The sequence below is a fragment of the Procambarus clarkii genome, chromosome 53 (genome assembly GCF_040958095.1).
Source record: "Procambarus clarkii isolate CNS0578487 chromosome 53, FALCON_Pclarkii_2.0, whole genome shotgun sequence".
In the NCBI taxonomy this organism is placed as follows: domain Eukaryota; kingdom Metazoa; phylum Arthropoda; class Malacostraca; order Decapoda; family Cambaridae; genus Procambarus; species Procambarus clarkii.
In genome coordinates this window covers 18,706,313-18,724,652 of record NC_091202.1, presented here as the reverse complement: position 1 = coordinate 18,724,652, position 18,340 = coordinate 18,706,313, and the positions used below count along the sequence as shown (strand labels likewise).

General features: G+C 46.2%; 1 protein-coding gene across 1 annotated transcript in view; it reads right to left on the bottom strand.

The window, feature by feature from the left end:
* Positions 1-3,563: 3,563 nt before the first annotated feature.
* The window catches only part of LOC138352408 (uncharacterized), a 62,495-nt gene continuing 47,718 nt past the window's right edge, over positions 3,564-18,340 (bottom strand). Inside the window, exon 2 of the mRNA XM_069304894.1 lies at positions 3,564-4,119. Coding sequence (XP_069160995.1) covers positions 3,564-4,119 — 556 coding nt within the window. The remainder of the gene's footprint in view (positions 4,120-18,340) is intronic.

The following is an 18,340-nucleotide window of genomic DNA, read 5'->3' as shown; positions in this document are numbered from 1 at the left end:
CCTGTCACCCCATGCTGGCTTTACCTCAGTCACCCCGTGCTGGCTTTACCTGTCACCCCGTGCTGGCTTTACCGCAGTCACCCCATGCTGGCTTTACCTCAGTCACCCCGTGCTGGCTTTACCTGTCACCCCGTGCTGGCTTTACCGCACTCACCCCATGCTGGCTTTACCGCAGTCACCCCATGCTGGCTTTACCGCAGTCACCCCATGCTGGCTTTACCTCAGTCACCCCGTGCTGGCTTTACCTGTCACCCCGTGCTGGCTTTACCTCAGTCACCCCATGCTGGCTTTACCTCAGTCACCCCGTGCTGGCTTTACCTCCGTCACCCCGTGCTGGCTTTACCTCCGTCACCCCGTGCTGGCTTTACCTCCGTCACCCCGTGCTGGCTTTACCTCAGTCACCCCGTGCTGGCTTTACCTCAGTCACCCCATGCTGGCTTTACCGCAGTCACCCCATGCTGGCTTTACCTCAGTCACCCCGTGCTGGCTTTACCTCAGTCACCCCGTGCTGGCTTTACCTGTCACCCCATGCTGGCTTTACCTCAGTCACCCCGTGCTGGCTTTACCTGTCACCCCGTGCTGGCTTTACCGCAGTCACCCCATGCTGGCTTTACCTCAGTCACCCCGTGCTGGCTTTACCTGTCACCCCGTGCTGGCTTTACCGCACTCACCCCATGCTGGCTTTACCGCAGTCACCCCATGCTGGCTTTACCGCAGTCACCCCATGCTGGCTTTACCTCAGTCACCCCGTGCTGGCTTTACCTGTCACCCCGTGCTGGCTTTACCTCAGTCACCCCATGCTGGCTTTACCTCAGTCACCCCGTGCTGGCTTTACCTCCGTCACCCCGTGCTGGCTTTACCTCCGTCACCCCGTGCTGGCTTTACCTCCGTCACCCCGTGCTGGCTTTACCTCAGTCACCCCGTGCTGGCTTTACCTCAGTCACCCCATGCTGGCTTTACCTCAGTCACCCCGTGCTGGCTTTACCTGTCACCCCGTGCTGGCTTTATCGCAGTCACCCCGTGCTGGCTTTAACTCAGTCACCCCGTGCTGGCTTTACCTCAATCACCCCGTGCTGGCTTTACCTCAGTCACCCCATGCTGGCTTTACCTCAGTCACCCCGTGCTGGCTTTACCTGTCACCCCGTGCTGGCTTTATCGCAGTCACCCCGTGCTGGCTTTAACTCAGTCACCCCGTGCTGGCTTTACCTCAATCACCCCGTGCTGGCTTTACCTCAGTCACCCCGTGCTGGCTTTACCTCAGTCACCCCGTGCTGGCTTTACCTCAATCACCCCGTGCTGGCTTTACCTCAATCACCCCGTGCTGGCTTTACCGCAGTCACCCCGTGCTGGCTTTACCTCAGTCACCCCGTGCTGGCTTTACCTCAGTCACCCCGTGCTGGCTTTACCTCAGTCACCCCGTGCTGGCTTTACCTCAGTCACCCCGTGCTGGCTTTACCTCAGTCACCCCGTGCTGGCTTTACCTGTCACCCCGTGCTGGCTTTACCTGTCACCCCATGCTGGCTTTACCTCAGTCACCCCGTGCTGGCTTTACCTGTCACCCCATGCTGGCTTTACCTCAGTCACCCCGTGCTGGCTTTACCTCCGTCACCCCGTGCTGGCTTTACCTCCGTCACCCCGTGCTGGCTTTACCTCCGTCACCCCGTGCTGGCTTTACCTCAGTCACCCCGTGCTGGCTTTACCTCAGTCACCCCATGCTGGCTTTACCTCAGTCACCCCGTGCTGGCTTTACCTGTCACCCCGTGCTGGCTTTATCGCAGTCACCCCGTGCTGGCTTTAACTCAGTCACCCCGTGCTGGCTTTACCTCAATCACCCCGTGCTGGCTTTACCTCAGTCACCCCATGCTGGCTTTACCTCAGTCACCCCGTGCTGGCTTTACCTGTCACCCCGTGCTGGCTTTATCGCAGTCACCCCGTGCTGGCTTTAACTCAGTCACCCCGTGCTGGCTTTACCTCAATCACCCCGTGCTGGCTTTACCTCAGTCACCCCGTGCTGGCTTTACCTCAGTCACCCCGTGCTGGCTTTACCTCAATCACCCCGTGCTGGCTTTACCTCAATCACCCCGTGCTGGCTTTACCGCAGTCACCCCGTGCTGGCTTTACCTCAGTCACCCCGTGCTGGCTTTACCTCAGTCACCCCGTGCTGGCTTTACCTCAGTCACCCCGTGCTGGCTTTACCTCAGTCACCCCGTGCTGGCTTTACCTCAGTCACCCCGTGCTGGCTTTACCTGTCACCCCGTGCTGGCTTTACCTGTCACCCCATGCTGGCTTTACCTCAGTCACCCCGTGCTGGCTTTACCTGTCACCCCATGCTGGCTTTACCTCAGTCACCCCGTGCTGGCTTTACCTGTCACCCCGTGCTGGCTTTACCGCAGTCACCCCATGCTGGCTTTACCTCAGTCACCCCGTGCTGGCTTTACCTGTCACCCCGTGCTGGCTTTACCGCACTCACCCCATGCTGGCTTTACCGCAGTCACCCCATGCTGGCTTTACCGCAGTCACCCCATGCTGGCTTTACCTCAGTCACCCCGTGCTGGCTTTACCTGTCACCCCGTGCTGGCTTTACCTCAGTCACCCCATGCTGGCTTTACCTCAGTCACCCCGTGCTGGCTTTACCTCCGTCACCCCATGCTGGCTTTACCTCCGTCACCCCGTGCTGGCTTTACCTCCGTCACCCCGTGCTGGCTTTATCTCAGTCACCCCGTGCTGGCTTTACCTCAGTCACCCCATGCTGGCTTTACCTCAGTCACCCCGTGCTGGCTTTACCTGTCACCCCGTGCTGGCTTTACCGCAGTCACCCCGTGCTGGCTTTACCTCAGTCACCCCGTGCTGGCTTTACCTCAATCACCCCGTGCTGGCTTTACCTCAGTCACCCCGTGCTGGCTTTACCTCAGTCACCCCGTGCTGGCTTTACCTCAGTCACCCCGTGCTGGCTTTACCTCAATCACCCCGTGCTGGCTTTACCGCAGTCACCCCGTGCTGGCTTTACCTCAGTCACCCCGTGCTGGCTTTACCTCAGTCACCCCGTGCTGGCTTTACCTCAGTCACCCCGTGCTGGCTTTACCTCAGTCACCCCGTGCTGGCTTTACCTCAGTCACCCCGTGCTGGCTTTACCTCAATCACCCCGTGCTGGCTTTACCTCAGTCACCCCGTGCTGGCTTTACTTCCGTCACCCCGTGCTGGCTTTACCTCCGTCACCCCGTGCTGGCTTTACCTCCGTCACCCCGTGCTGGCTTTACCTCAGTCACCCCGTGCTGGCTTTACCTCAGTCACCCCGTGCTGGCTTTACCTGTCACCCCGTGCTGGCTTTACCTCAGTCACCCCGTGCTGGCTTTACCTCAGTCACCCCGTGCTAGCTTTACCTCAGTCACCCCGTGCTGGCTTTACCTCCGTCACCCCGTGCTGGCTTTACCTCAGTCACCCCGTGCTGGCTTTACCTCAGTCACCCCGTGCTGGCTTTACCTCAGTCACCCCGTGCTGGCTTTACCTCCGTCACCCCGTGCTGGCTTTCTGCAAATGAAACCAGTCCGATGTATCAACGTTATTTATCTCTCGTCCAATGGTGATGAGCACGACCATCGTGCACCACGACCCATCGGCACCTGTCGTGCATCACGACCCATGGGCACCTGTCGTGCACCACGACCCATGGGCACCTGTCGTGCATCACGACCCATGGGCACCTGTCGTGCACCACGACCCTTGGGCACCTGTCGTGTATCACGACCCAGGGGCACCTGTCGTGTATCACGACCCATGGGCACCTGTCGTGCACCACGACCCAGGGGCACCTGTCGTGCACCACGACCCATGGGCACCTGTCGTGCACCACGACCCAGGGGCACCTGTCGTGCACCACGACCCAGGGGCACCTGTCGTGCACCACGACCCATGGGCACCTGTCGTGCACCACGACCCAGGGGCACCTGTCGTGCACCACGACCCAGGGGCACCTGTCGTGCACCACGACCCATGGGCACCTGTCGTGCACCACGACCCAGGGGCACCTGTCGTGCACTACGACCCAGGGGCACCTGTCGTGTATCCCCCAGGTGCACGAGTGTTGGTAATAGAGATAGTGCCTCACGTGTGGCCGCAGTCCTCCAACATTTAAGTGATATAGAGACTAAATAATAATAAGCAACGTTATGAAGTGTAGCACATTGGTTGGTAAATAACAAACACTGATCGTCGATGAACACTGTGATAAGTAATCCAAAGTCTCACACCAAGCGGAGGTACGACAACAGAGCCACGGAACGCTGCCCGAGGAACAAAACATTATGATGCGACACTAAGGAGTCTAGGTGGTGTCTGGAACAACCAATAAAGGGCAAACATTTAACATAAAACATTATTACAACTATAAGGCGTAGAAATGAACGCCTATGTAAGTGAGAACATTGAATTGAATTTCTGGAGTCAGAAATTCACCCACGTACTCTGGAGTACGTGGGTGATGGACACGACCAACATGCAACACAACCCATGGGTACCTCTCTGGAGTACGTGGGTGATGGGTACGACCAACGTGCAACACGACACATGGGTACGTCTCTGGAGTACGTGGGTGATGGGCACGACCAACGTGCAACACGACACATGGGTACGTCTCTGGAATAGGCGACCCGCGGGGGGCGCCACATCTCCAGCTGGGAAATTAATGACATTGCTCGAGGCTCTTCGTGCGCCTTACAGTTTGTGGCTTTCGTAAGTGGTCTGTAATATGCAAATTAGGTAATCAGCCTGGCATGCGGATATTCTAACGAGAATGGAGCGCCTGTCTGTCCGAGGTTCAACCCCTTCACGAGGATTTTTTTTCTGATGCAAATGGCTTGATATATATATATATAAATATATATATATATATATATATATATATATATATATATATATATATATATATATATATATATATATATATATATATATATATATATATATATATTAGTATATTTTGGTAGCAGTCTTTCCTGTAGACATATATTATTAAATATGACCGAAAAGGTAAGATTAATAATTCTAACACGAATTTTCTCGATCTTTCGTACGTTTCTTTTCCCTGTTGGTGGTAATTCAAAAATCAATTCTCCAAAATTCATTTTATTTCTAGTCTGACGCGACACTTGAGCGCGTTTCGTAAAACTTATTACATTTTCAAAGACTTTAGCTTACACATACACAACTGAATAGAACTTACACATCTTCGATTTGTTTATATCTACATTTGAGTGAGGTGGATGGGGTGAGGTGGTATTAATAGGGTATTAAATTCCTAAACACAAGACAGAACACGAAACAATGGGTATTGAATGGAAGTGATTTGTAGAAAGCCTATTGGTCCATATTTCTTGATGCTTCTATATTGGAGCGGAGTCTTGAGGTGGGTAGAATATAGTTGTGCATTAATTGGCTGTTGATTGCTGGTGTTGACTTCTTGATGTGTAGAGCCTCGCAGACGTCAAGCCGCCTGCTATCGCTGTATCTATCGATGATTTCTGTGTTGTTTACTAGGATTTCTCTGGCGATGGTTTGGTTGTGGGAAGAGATTATATGTTCCTTAATGGAGCCCTGTTGCTTATGCATCGTTAAACGCCTAGAAAGAGATGTTGTTGTCTTGCCTATATACTGGGTTTTTTGGAGCTTACAGTCCCCAAGAGGGCATTTGAAGGCATAGACGACGTTGGTCTCTTTTAAAGCGTTCTGCTTTGTGTCTGGAGAGTTTCTCATGAGTAGGCTGGCCGTTTTTCTGGTTTTATAGTAAATCGTCAGTTGTATCCTCTGATTTTTGTCTGTAGGGATAACGTTTCTATTAACAATATCTTTCAGGACCCTTTCCTCCGTTTTATGAGCTGTGGAAAAGAAGTTCCTGTAAAATAGTCTAATAGGGGGTATAGGTGTTGTGTTGGTTGTCTCTTCAGAGGTTGCATGGCGTTTCACTTTCCTTCTTATGATGTCTTCGACGAAACCATTGGAGAAGCCGTTGTTGACTAGAACCTGCCTTACCCTACAGAGTTCTTCGTCGACTTGCTTCCATTCTGAGCTGTGGCTGAGAGCACGGTCGACATAAGCGTTAACAACACTCCTCTTGTACCTGTCTGGGTACAAGAGGAGCATTTAGGCATTTAGGCACATTTCTATGTTCGTTTCCTTAGTGTAGACTGCAGTGTGGAAACCTCCGTTCTTTTCCATGACTGTTACATCTAGAAAGGGCAGCTTCCCATCCTTTTCCATCTCGTAAGTGAAACGCAGCACGGAACTCTGCTCAAATACCTCCTTCAGCTCCTGCAGATGTCTGACATCAGGTACCTGTGTAAAAATGTCAACATACCTGCAGTATATGGCCGGTTTCAAGTTCATTTCGACTAAGACTTTTTGCTCGATGGTACCCATGTAGAAGTTTGCAAACAGGACACCTAGGGGAGAACCCATGGCGACCCCATCTACTTGCTTATACAATTATACATTCCCTCCAAATGAGGGAATGCGAGGCGACCATGAGGAAAGAAGAAGCTGCAATAAGGAAAGAAGAGCAGGAAAGAGAGGCAGCCCTGAGGAAAGAGGAAGCTGCAATCAGGAAAGAAGAACAAGAACGAGAGGTGGCCCTCAAGGAACGTGAGACTGCAATACTCCGTGAGTGTGAGCGAGTACAGCTTGAAGCAAAACAACGTCACCTGGAGATGCAATGCAAGCATGATAAACAGCAAGCGGATATGATTATAGAATGTCGTCAACAAGAACTCGCGTTGGAGACTTCACACCGCGCTCAGCGCCAATAAGCTACCCGTAAGTTTCAATGTCTCCCATGCAAGTAAGTTAATACCACCATTCGTTGAGATAGAGATTGACGTCTTTTTTACCACCTTTGAGACCCTAGCTAATAAACTTAGCTTGCCTGAAGATCAATGGTCTACCCTTCTCAGAGTGCATGTCACAGGTAGAGCTTCAGTTACTCTCAGTACCTTAGCGTCTGAGAATGACTACCAGACCCTGAAGCAAGCAGTTTTGGACGCCTACCTTCTCTCCCCCGAAAGCTACAGACGAAAATTTCGTGACTATCTAAAGGCAAGTAACACCACCTTTCTAGAATTTGCCAATACCAAGAAAATATATTTAATGAAATGGCTGGAAGCAGCACATGTCTCTACATTTGCAGAACTCATCAACCTCATGCTAGTTGAGAAATTCTTGAGACGTGTTCCCCCTTCCGTCCGTTTATATTTAGCAGATAAAGAAGAAACTGACTACATCAGATGTGCGAAGTCGGCTGATACCTACAGCCTCATCCACCGGCTGACACCAGAACCACCTTCCAGTAAGAAGGCTTGGTACAGTTATGATAAACTGAGTACAGATCAAGCGAGCTCACAATTGTGTTGTAAGTATTGCAAACTCTATGGACATACCATAGATAGATGTGGGAAGGCTCAATACAAAAGCAATGAATCTACTAAACCCAAACAGCCTCCTCCTAAATCCGGTAAGCCTGTGATGAATGTTGGTGTTCCTGTTAATGATCTTTCTCTCTTCAGTAAACACCTGTATCCTGGAACTGTCTCTACCAACGGTACAGATTCGGAGGGACGTTTCAAATTGAAGATCTTGAGGGACACAGCGGCTCTTCAGTCAATAATATTGAAATCAGCTGTGCCTAACATCACCTACACCGGGGAAATCGTCCTTATCACTGACCTCACTGGTACCACTCCGTATTCACTCGCCAGAGTCCACCTGGATTGTCTCTTCGTGACCGGTGAAGTCCAAGTCGCCATCAGGGAAAAGCCTTTTCCCATGCCTGGAGTGCAACTTCTCCTGGGAAACGACTTGGCAGAAGATCTGCAACCGTCCAACCTGATCATCATGGACAAACCCCAGGTGTGTAACTATGTAATGGACAATCCCATCTTTGAATATGTTCCAGCAGAGGTCCAAGAAAGTGATGAAGTTTCTCCTCCGGTTTTGGTGACCACCCGTGCACAAGCTGCACGACCACAGCCAGCTGACTCTACTGCTACCGCTGTCCCTCAAGACCCTCAGAATCTACCACCAAATCATACCAGTTTGGAGTTCCGTAAGTTACAGAGGGAAGATCAATCATTAACACCATTATTCTTCCAGGCTGAGACTCAACCTGACAGTATTCCTGGGTTCTTCCTAGAGAATCAGTTGCTCTACCGCAGATACAGACCCAGCAAGCTGAAGGAGGATGACGATTGGGCCAATGTCGAACAACTAGTGATTCCCACCAGCATACGGCCCGATATTCTACACCTGGCCCACGGAGCTCTTTCTCACTATGGTTTTAACAAAACCTACCACGGAATCAGACAAGACTACTACTGGCCAGGTATGGTAAAAGACGTCAAAAAGTATGTGCAACAGTGTCATACATGTCAGATGGCAGGTAAGCCTAACATCTCTATTCCCCAAGCTCCATTAAATCCTATCCCAGTGCCTGCGGAACCTTTCCACAGATTCATCATAGACTGTGTTGATCCTTTACCCCGGACCAGTTCTGGCAACGCCTATATACTAACTATCATGTGTCCTACCACCAGATTCCCCATAGCAGTTCCAGTAAAGAACATTACGGCTGCTACTGTGGTGAAACACCTATTGAAAATCTTCACCCAGTATGGATTTCCAAGAGAGGTTCAAAGTGACTGTGGCACCAACTTCACCAGTGATCTCTTCAAGAAGACACTGGAAGAGTTCAACATCACACAGGTATTGTCCAGCCCCTATCATCCTGCTTCACAGGGTTCTCTTGAACGTAGTCATCAGACTATTAAAGCACTCCTAAAGAAATTCTGCAATGATACCTTGAAGGACTCGGATAAACAACTTGATCTCATTATGTGCATTTTCAGAAGTCTCCCCAATGAGTCTCTAGGAGTATCTCCTTATGAGATGCTCTACGGACGTAAGTGCCGTACTCCTCTCAAAGCTTTTAAAGACTCTCTACGTTATGCCCCCTTCAGTGACCCTCAGAATGTGCCCCAGTTTCTTCAAAACTTAAATTTTGAAGAAACACAATAATACTCTCTCCACATTCTAGAGAGAGTACATAAATTTGCTAATGACAATCTATTGAAAGCACAGGAGAGGATGAAGACTCATTTTGACCAAAGCAGCAAATTAAGGAAATTTAAACCAGGAGACTTCGTGTTGGCATATTTTCCTATCCCAGGTTCTCCATTGCAAAACAAGTTTTCAGAACCTTACCGCATCAAGGAGTGCAGAAACAACCACAACTACGTTCTTGAGACTCCAGATAGGCGGCGGAAGACCCAGTTGTGCCACGTCAACCTCCTGAAGCAGTATCAAGGTACTCCCCCCACTGTGTTGGTATCAGTCTCCACATTTAAAGGTCCATACCTCCACAGTAAAACCTTCCCTGCTTCCCCCGAAAGCATTAACACTGAGTCGGTGCTTTCCAACTCGGAAATCCTTACTAATCTTCATACCTATTTGCAGGACAGTAATAGTGCTCCTCTCATCAGAATCTTCAAGGAACACCAGAAGTTGTTCAGCGATGATCCACAAGAGTGTAATGTGGTTCAGCACGACATCCAACTACTCCCTGACATCCGGCCGATTCGTTAACCTTTCTACTGAATCAGCCCGAGTAAAAAGTAAGTCATGCGTGCTGAGGTACAGTACCTCCTGGATCATGGGCTGGCCACCCCTTGTGAGTCCCCTTGGGCCTCACCCTGCATCTTGGTGCCGAAACCGCATGGTAAAGTGAGGTTATGTACCGATTATCGGAAATTGAATCTTGTGACTGTCAAGGATGCGTACCCCTTACCTAGAATAGATGACATCCTTGACGCCATTAGTAATGCTCGGTATCTATCGAAGCTAGACTTACTAAAAGGATACTACCAAGTATGTTGACCAGACCACACACTAGAATTTGAAGGGACGACGACGTTTCGGTCCGTCCTGGACCATTCTCAAGTCGATTGTGATGAGGAGGTAGGGACAGGCAATAAATAGGCAATAGAGAGCTGAGGAGGAAAGTCAGGTGTAGGGGATAGTAGTAATGAGAACTGCAGCAGGCCTATTGGCCCATACGAGGCAGCTCCTATTATAACCACCGAAGGAGATAGTAATAGGAAAAAGAAGAGGATAGCAAGGGAGCGTAGGAGAAGACAATGAACAGAAAAAGGGAGAAGAGAGGAAGAGAGAAAGAAAAGGAAAGAGAAAGAAAGAAATGGAAGGGGGAAAGCTTATGTTAAGTCACGTTTGTTAGAAAGATTAGAGCATTTGAGTATATACTGTGAAAGGGAAGAGTCCACAGCAACAAAGCCAGGACTCAAGTTCATGTTGGATACATTGTTTATAAGAGCCGATTCTACAAGACGGCGTCTGTGTAGAGTAGAGGCAGGAAAGATTATTTTGGAGGAAGACCAATCAATGGGATGATTAGAATCCCTCACATGGCAGAAGAGAGCATTGTTAGTGTCTGCAGACTTAACACTTCTCTTGTGTTCTTTAAGTCTGTCATTCAGTGTACGGCCAGTTTCGCCAAAGTATTGGAGAGGACAAGATGAACAGGAAATAGAGTAGACACCAGCAGCATTAGAAGCAGGAGGAGCAGTGTGAACTAGATTGCTACGAAGTGTGTTAGTTTGTCGAAAGGCGAGTTTAATGTCAAGAGGACGAAAGGTATTGGTAAAAGTTTTGAGTTCAGATATGAAGGGAAGGCATAGTACAGTGCTACTAGTGTTGGAAGCAGGTTTAGGATGAAAGAAATTTCGCTTAGCTTTCTGTGAACTTTCTTTCTTTCTTGAACTTTCTCCAGTTCAACACTTCGGGATCTCCTTTCCCTGAACATGCCCGCCTTCTTCTTCAAGAACTTATTCATGCCACCTCCTTGCAAGTTGACGAGGCTTTTCTTGCTGTTCGTCAACAGCAACGCTTTCTGTCCTCTTCTCTTCCCAGTGATCTATGCAATATCATTTTTCCAATTGCATTTGACACTGCTCACGTCTCCTCTTCTCACCACTTTTCCACACTACACAACAAACTTCAACGCCTGATCTCCAACAGTCCTTGGGCCAAATACTCTCTCTCTGACTGTGTTACCAACCTTTCGTCCTACTCTCTTTCTAAGCACCAGCAAGAACTTCTTGGTCTTGGTCTGTCTTTTGCTACTTCCCCTGGCCCACGCTGTGGCATTGATCTCATTAGTTCCTTTGACAGGTTTGTCAGTTCTAACTCTAGTACTCTTTCGGACCTGTCTGCCTTTAGAGGGGCCCTTATCCCCGTTCTTGACAGCTTGTTTTCTAAAAATAACCACCTTCCTCGTCGCTTCCAGCTTGCCCTTGCCTCCCTGAAATCTAACAACTCTATTCTTATCCTTCCTTCCGACAAAAGCAATTCAGTGGTTGTCCTTGACCGAGAGGACTACCTCCGAAAAGCAGATGTCTTGCTCTCTGACTCTCGCACTTATGCTCCTCTGACTTATAACCCTTTGGATCGCCTCAAAACTTCCTTTAACCGCAAACTAAGACAGCTCTCTAGTCTTTGCCCTCCTGACTTTGATCTCATTAAACGTTTCCGTGTCATCTGCCCTTCTCTTCCTTATTTCTATGGTCTTCCTAAGACTCATAAACCTGGTGTTCCTCTTCGTCCTATCATTTCTTCACGGGGCTCTGTCAGCTATCCTCTTGCCTCCTGGCTCGCTAAAACCCTGACACCTTACCTTGTCACTTTTTCCCCTGCCCACCTTCGTCACTCTCAGGACTTCATAGAAAGATTGCGCCTGCAACCCTCTTGTAAGATGCTTAGTCTTGATGTCGACTCTCTGTTCACTAATGTTCCGCTCGATGACGTTCTCTCTTTCCTCAGACAGAAGGCGTCAGAGGGTCTCCTTCCTCTCCCACTTCCCTCTGACGTTTTCCTCGATCTCATTAGACTCTGTGTTGAATCTAACTCTTTCTCTTTCAACGGTAAATATTACACTCAAACTTTCGGCGTCGCTATGGGTTCCCCTCTCTCCCCTGTTCTTGCTAATTTCTACATGGAATACTTAGAAACTGTTCTTCTTCCTTCTATTGATACTCGTCCCTCTCTCTGGCTTCGATATGTTGATGACATTTTTGCTTTATGGCCTCATGACCTTAATCTTTTCCAGCCTTTCCTCGCCTCTCTTAACAATCTGGCTCCATCTATCCATTTCAAAGTTGAGTGGGAATCTAATTCCCTCCTTCCTTTTCTTGATGTTCATGTTCACAGCTCTGTGTCTGGGTTCTCTTTCTCTGTCTACCGTAAACCCATGCATAGTGGCATGTACATTCACTTCTTTTCCTACCATCCTCCTTCTGTTAAGAAAAGTGTCCTCGTCTCTCTCTTCCTCCGCGCTCTACGCATCAGCGACCCTCAGTTTCTTGATTCTGAAATCGCCTTTATCTACAAATCATTCTCTCGCCTTGGTTATCCTTTGCATTTCATCAACTGCGCCCACTCTCAATCTAAACGAAATTTCTTTCATCCTAAACCTGCTTCCAACACTAGTAGCACTGTACTATGCCTTCCCTTCATATCTGAACTCAAAACTTTTACCAATACCTTTCGTCCTCTTGACATTAAACTCGCCTTTCGACAAACTAACACACTTCGTAGCAATCTAGTTCACACTGCTCCTCCTGCTTCTAATGCTGCTGGTGTCTACTCTATTTCCTGTTCATCTTGTCCTCTCCAATACTTTGGCGAAACTGGCCGTACACTGAATGACAGACTTAAAGAACACAAGAGAAGTGTTAAGTCTGCAGACACTAACAATGCTCTCTTCTGCCAAGTGAGGGATTCTAATCATCCCATTGATTGGTCTTCCTCCAAAATAATCTTTCCTGCCTCTACTCTACACAGACGCCGTCTTGTAGAATCGGCTCTTATAAACAATGTATCCAACATGAACTTGAGTCCTGGCTTTGTTGCTGTGGACTCTTCCCTTTCACAGTATATACTCAAATGCTCTAATCTTTCTAACAAACGTGACTTAACATAAGCTTTCCCCCTTCCATTTCTTTCTTTTTCTTTCCTTTTCTTTCTCTCTTCTCCCTTTTTCTGTTCATTGTCTTCTCCTACGCTCCCTTGCTATCCTCTTCTTTTTCCTATTACTATCTCCTTCGGTGGTTATAATAGGAGCTGCCTCGTATGGGCCAATAGGCCTGCTGCAGTTCTCATTACTACTATCCCCTACACCTGACTTTCCTCCTCAGCTCTCTCTTGCCTATTTATTGCCTGTCCCTACCTCCTCATCACAATCGACTTGAGAATGGTCCAGGACGGACCGAAACGTCGTCGTCCCTTCAAATTCTAGTGTGTGGTCTGGTCAACATACTTCAGCCACGTTATTGTGACTCATCGCCTACTACCAAGTATGTTTGACAGAGCGAGCTAAGGAAATATCTGCCTTTACCACTCCTTTTGGCCTTTACAGATACGAACGCCTTCCATTTGGACTATGTAATGCCCCGGCCACCTTTCAGCGAGCTGTTAACCACGTCATCCAGGGCTTAGATAACACCTACGCCTACTTGGATGATATCGTTGTGGCAACTAACACCTGGAGCGAACATCTGCTCCAGCTGCAACGATTGTTTGCCAAGCTCCTGACAGCCGGCCTCACCATCAACTTGGGCACGTCCATCTTTGCTAAAGGTAAAGTGCGTTATCTTCGTCATGAGATAGGGAGTGGCAGCCTAGCTCCGTTAAACATACATACCCAAGCCATCCAGCATTACCCACAGCCTACCACCAGGAAGCAACTCCTGCGCTTCCTTGGTCTTGCCTCCTACTACCGTAGGTTTGTGAAGAATTTTAGTACGGTGGCGACACCATTGATCACTTTAATCAGCTCCAAGCAACGGTATCATTGGACCATTCAGCAAACTATTGCTTTTGAACAACTTAAATCCATGCTCTGTTCTAATCCTATTCTCGCCTCGCCAGATATCACGAAGCCTTCATCCTCCATGTCGACGCCAGTGGTATCGGGGGTGTCCTGATGCAACAACGAGGCGAGGAGGTTCTACCTGTTAGCTACTACAGCTACAAGTTAAAACCCCACCAGAGGAACTACAGCACTATCGAAAAGGAACTACTCTCCATCGTCCTGAACTTGCAGCACTTTGAATCATACCTGCAAAGTGCTCGGTCTACCACCATCTACTCGGACCACAATCCCCTACGCTTCCTGCAGCAAGCCCAATTCAACAATCAACGGCTTCTACGATGGGCTTTATATCTGCAGAATTTCAACCTGGAGATCTTCTACATCAAGGGTTCTGACAACATCATAGCAGACGCCCTCTCCAGAGTCTATGAAGTAGAGGCAGCTCCACCTACCACTCTACCACCTGAAGACGTAACTTCACCCGGAACCGCAGGCTTCGGGGGAGAGTTGTGACGATAATCTCTTTCAAGAGAGATTGAGCCTGCTCTTCCCTACCTAAAGTTAAGTTTATTCTACAAGTATAAGATGCAACATTCAAGATACGTCCACCAGTAGCACAAAACGTTTTGACCAGGAGGCAAAACGTACCCTAAATCCCCAACTCCAAATCCCTCCACGCCGGCTCGTCATCAACCAGCCAACTACCCATCCCAGCCTGCCTGCTCCTGATTGGTGACTCGCCGACTGCACACCTGCACACTGCACCTCAGCGCCATCTACCTGAGTCGATGTCTGAGCTTGAACCAGCCATCAACTTCAGAATATTCTTTGTGCTCTAAGAGTTGACATCTCTCTCTGGCATACTAAGCTCTCTGGCTCTGTATACTAAGGGAGGTCTCAGCCATAGCCAATATTCTCAGCACCATTATTACTATTTTATCTATTGTGTTTTTGCATTTATCTTTGTTCTTTAATTGCACTGTTCATAGCCATGGGACTTGTCTTTATTTTCATTTGTGTTTAAAGTATATTAAAGTTTCATTGTTCATACTTTGCGTGTTACGTGTTCCTCCCTCTCACTTACCACAGACAACAGGCAAGCAGTCTTGCTTTTTTTTTGTAAATGTGACAGGCATTGACAACACCAGCCATTGGAGGACTGCCGAACATCTACACTCCAACACTTTCCAGTCACAATATATATATATATATATATATATATATATATATATATAAATATATATATATATATATATATATATATATATATATATACATATATATATATATATATATATATATATATATATATATATATATATATATATATATATATATATATATATATATATATATATGTCGTACCTAGTAGCCAGAACGCACTTCTCAGCCTACTATGCAAGGCCCGTTTTGCCTAATAAGCCAAGTTTTCATGCATTAATTGTTTTTCGACTACCAAACCTACCTAACCTAACCTAACTTTTTCGGCTCCCTAACCTAACCTAACCTTTAAAGATAGGTTAGATTAGGTTAGGTAGGGTTGGTTAGGTTCGGTCATATATCTACGTTAATTTTAACTCCAATAAAAAAAAATGACCTCATACATAATGAAATGGGTAGCTTTATCATTTCATAAGAAAAAAATTAGAGAAAATATATTAATTCTGGAAAACTTGGCTTATTAGGCAAATTGGACCTTGCATAGTAGGCAGAGAAGTGCGTTCTGGCTACTAGGTACGACATATATATATATATATATATATATATATATATATATATATATATATATATATATATATATATATATATATATATATATATATAACTTTAGAACACTTTCCCACCAGGAGACTCGAACCCTAGCCAGCACAGAAGCCTTCCAGCAACTGGCATAACAGGCGTTATGGCGTTACCTGTTATGCCAGTTGCTGGAAGGCTTCTGTGCTGGCTAGGGTTCGAGTCTCCTGGTGGGAAAGTGTTCTAAAGTTGTATACTTAACTCTCGTGTTTAGGAGAGTTGTGTCATATATATATATATATATATATATATATATATATATATATATATATATATATATATATATCGTACCTAGTAGCCAGAATGCACTTCTCAGCCTACTATGCAAGGCCTGATTTGCCTAATAAGCCAAGTTTTCATGAATTGAGTACTAAAGAGGCACCCTTCATGAGCCCGAATGGGCACATGTATAAGCAAGTAGATGGGGTCGCCATGGGTTCTCCCCTAGGTGTCCTGTTTGCGAACTTCTACATGGATACCATCGAGCAAAAGGTCTTAGTCGACATGAACTTGAAACCGGCCATATACTGCAGGTATGTTGATGACATTTTTACACAGGTACCTGATGTCAGACATCTGCAGGAGCTGAAGGAGGCATTTGAGCAGAATTCTGTGTTGCGTTTCACTTACGAGATGGAAAAGGATGGGAAGCTGCCCTTTTTAGATGTAACAGTCATGGAAAGGAGCAGAGGTTTCCACACTGCAGTCTACACTAAGGAAACGAACATAAGAATGTGCCAAATGCCATGTGCCAAATGCCAACAGTGACTGCCCAGACAGGTACAAGAGGAGTGTTGTTAACGCTTATATCGACCGTGCTCTCTGCCACAGCTCAGGATGGAAGCAAGTCAATGAAGAACTCTGTAGGGTAAGGCAGGTCCTAGTCAACAACGGCTTCTCCAATGGTTTCGTTGAAGACATCATAAGAAGGAAGGTGAAACGCCATGCAACCTCTGAAGAGACAACTAAAACAACACCTATACCCCCTATTAGACTATTTTACAGGAACTTCTTTTCCACAGCTCATAAAACGGAGGAAAGGGTCCTGAAAGAAATTGTTAATAGAAACATTATCCCTACAGACAAAAATCAGAAGATACAACTGACGATTTACTATAAAACCAAAAAAAACGGCCACCCTACTCATGAGAAACTCTCCAGTTACAAAGCAGAACGCTTTAAAAGAGACCAACGTCGTCTATGCCTTCAAATGCCCACTTGGGGACTGTAAGCCTCAAAGAACTCAGTATATAGGCAAGACAACAACATCTCTTTCCAGGCGATTAACGATGCATAAGCAACAGGGCTCCATTAAGGAACATATAATCTCTTCCCACAACCAGACCATCACCAGAGAAATCTTAGCAAACAACACAGAAATCATCGATAGATACAGCGATAGCAGGCGGCTTGACATCTGCGAGGCACTACACATCAAGAAGTCAACACCAGCAATCAACAGCCAATTAATGCACAACTATGTTCTACCCACTTCAAGACTCCGCTCCAATATAGAAGCATCAAGAAATATGGGCCAATAAGCCCTCTGCAGTTACTTCCATTCTTACATTCAATTTACCCAATTAGTACCCATTGTTTCGTGTTCTGTCTTGTGTTGAAAGTTTTGTTCACCTCATCCAAAACTGTTGTAACATATCACCTCACCCAAAATGCGGGTATAAAATAAAATGAAAGCTGTTTAAATCATAGTATAGTAAGAACTCTGTTTAGTTTTTGCAGGTTATAGTTGTGTGTGTATAAACTAAAAGTCTTTGAAAATGTAATTAGTTATTACGAAACGTGTTCAAGTGTCGCGTCAGACTAGAAATAAAAATTAATTTTGGAGAATTAATTTTTCAATTACCATCAACAGTAAAAAGAAATATAAGTAATATTGAGAAAATTCGTGTTAGAATTATTAATCTTACTTTTTCGGTCATATTTAATAATATATGTCTACAGGAAAGACTGCTACCAAAATATACTAATATATATATATATATATATATATATATATATATATATATATATATATATATATATATATATATATATATATATATATATATATGTATATATATATATATATATATATATATATATATATATATATATATATATATATATATATATATATATATATATATATATATATGTGTGTGTGTACACTGTACCAAACACTACACCACACTGTAGTATACACTATACAATAAAGGATAAACATACACATAATGTAAAAATTAAGTCATCTCTCTGCTTATGGCTACTATCACTACGCTGAATACAGACAGAGAAAATGGAATACAGTTACATATTTCAAAATGGCGATACTAGGAAGTGGGGGGCTGTTATTACTATATTATTCACTGCAACACTCACTTTCATATACTAAATACATAGTTGTACTACACTAATTCATACACTATACGTATACTGAGCCATACAAAACTGTATCCTACACTGTACAATGCACTAAACTGTACATTGCACCATGCACCGTATCAGACACTGTAGCATGCGCATGAATTACACACTATACCATTGTGAAGATACATGTTCTGTACAATACAGTGTACCATACATTGCACCCTACACTGAGCAGTATAATAACCCAAACAC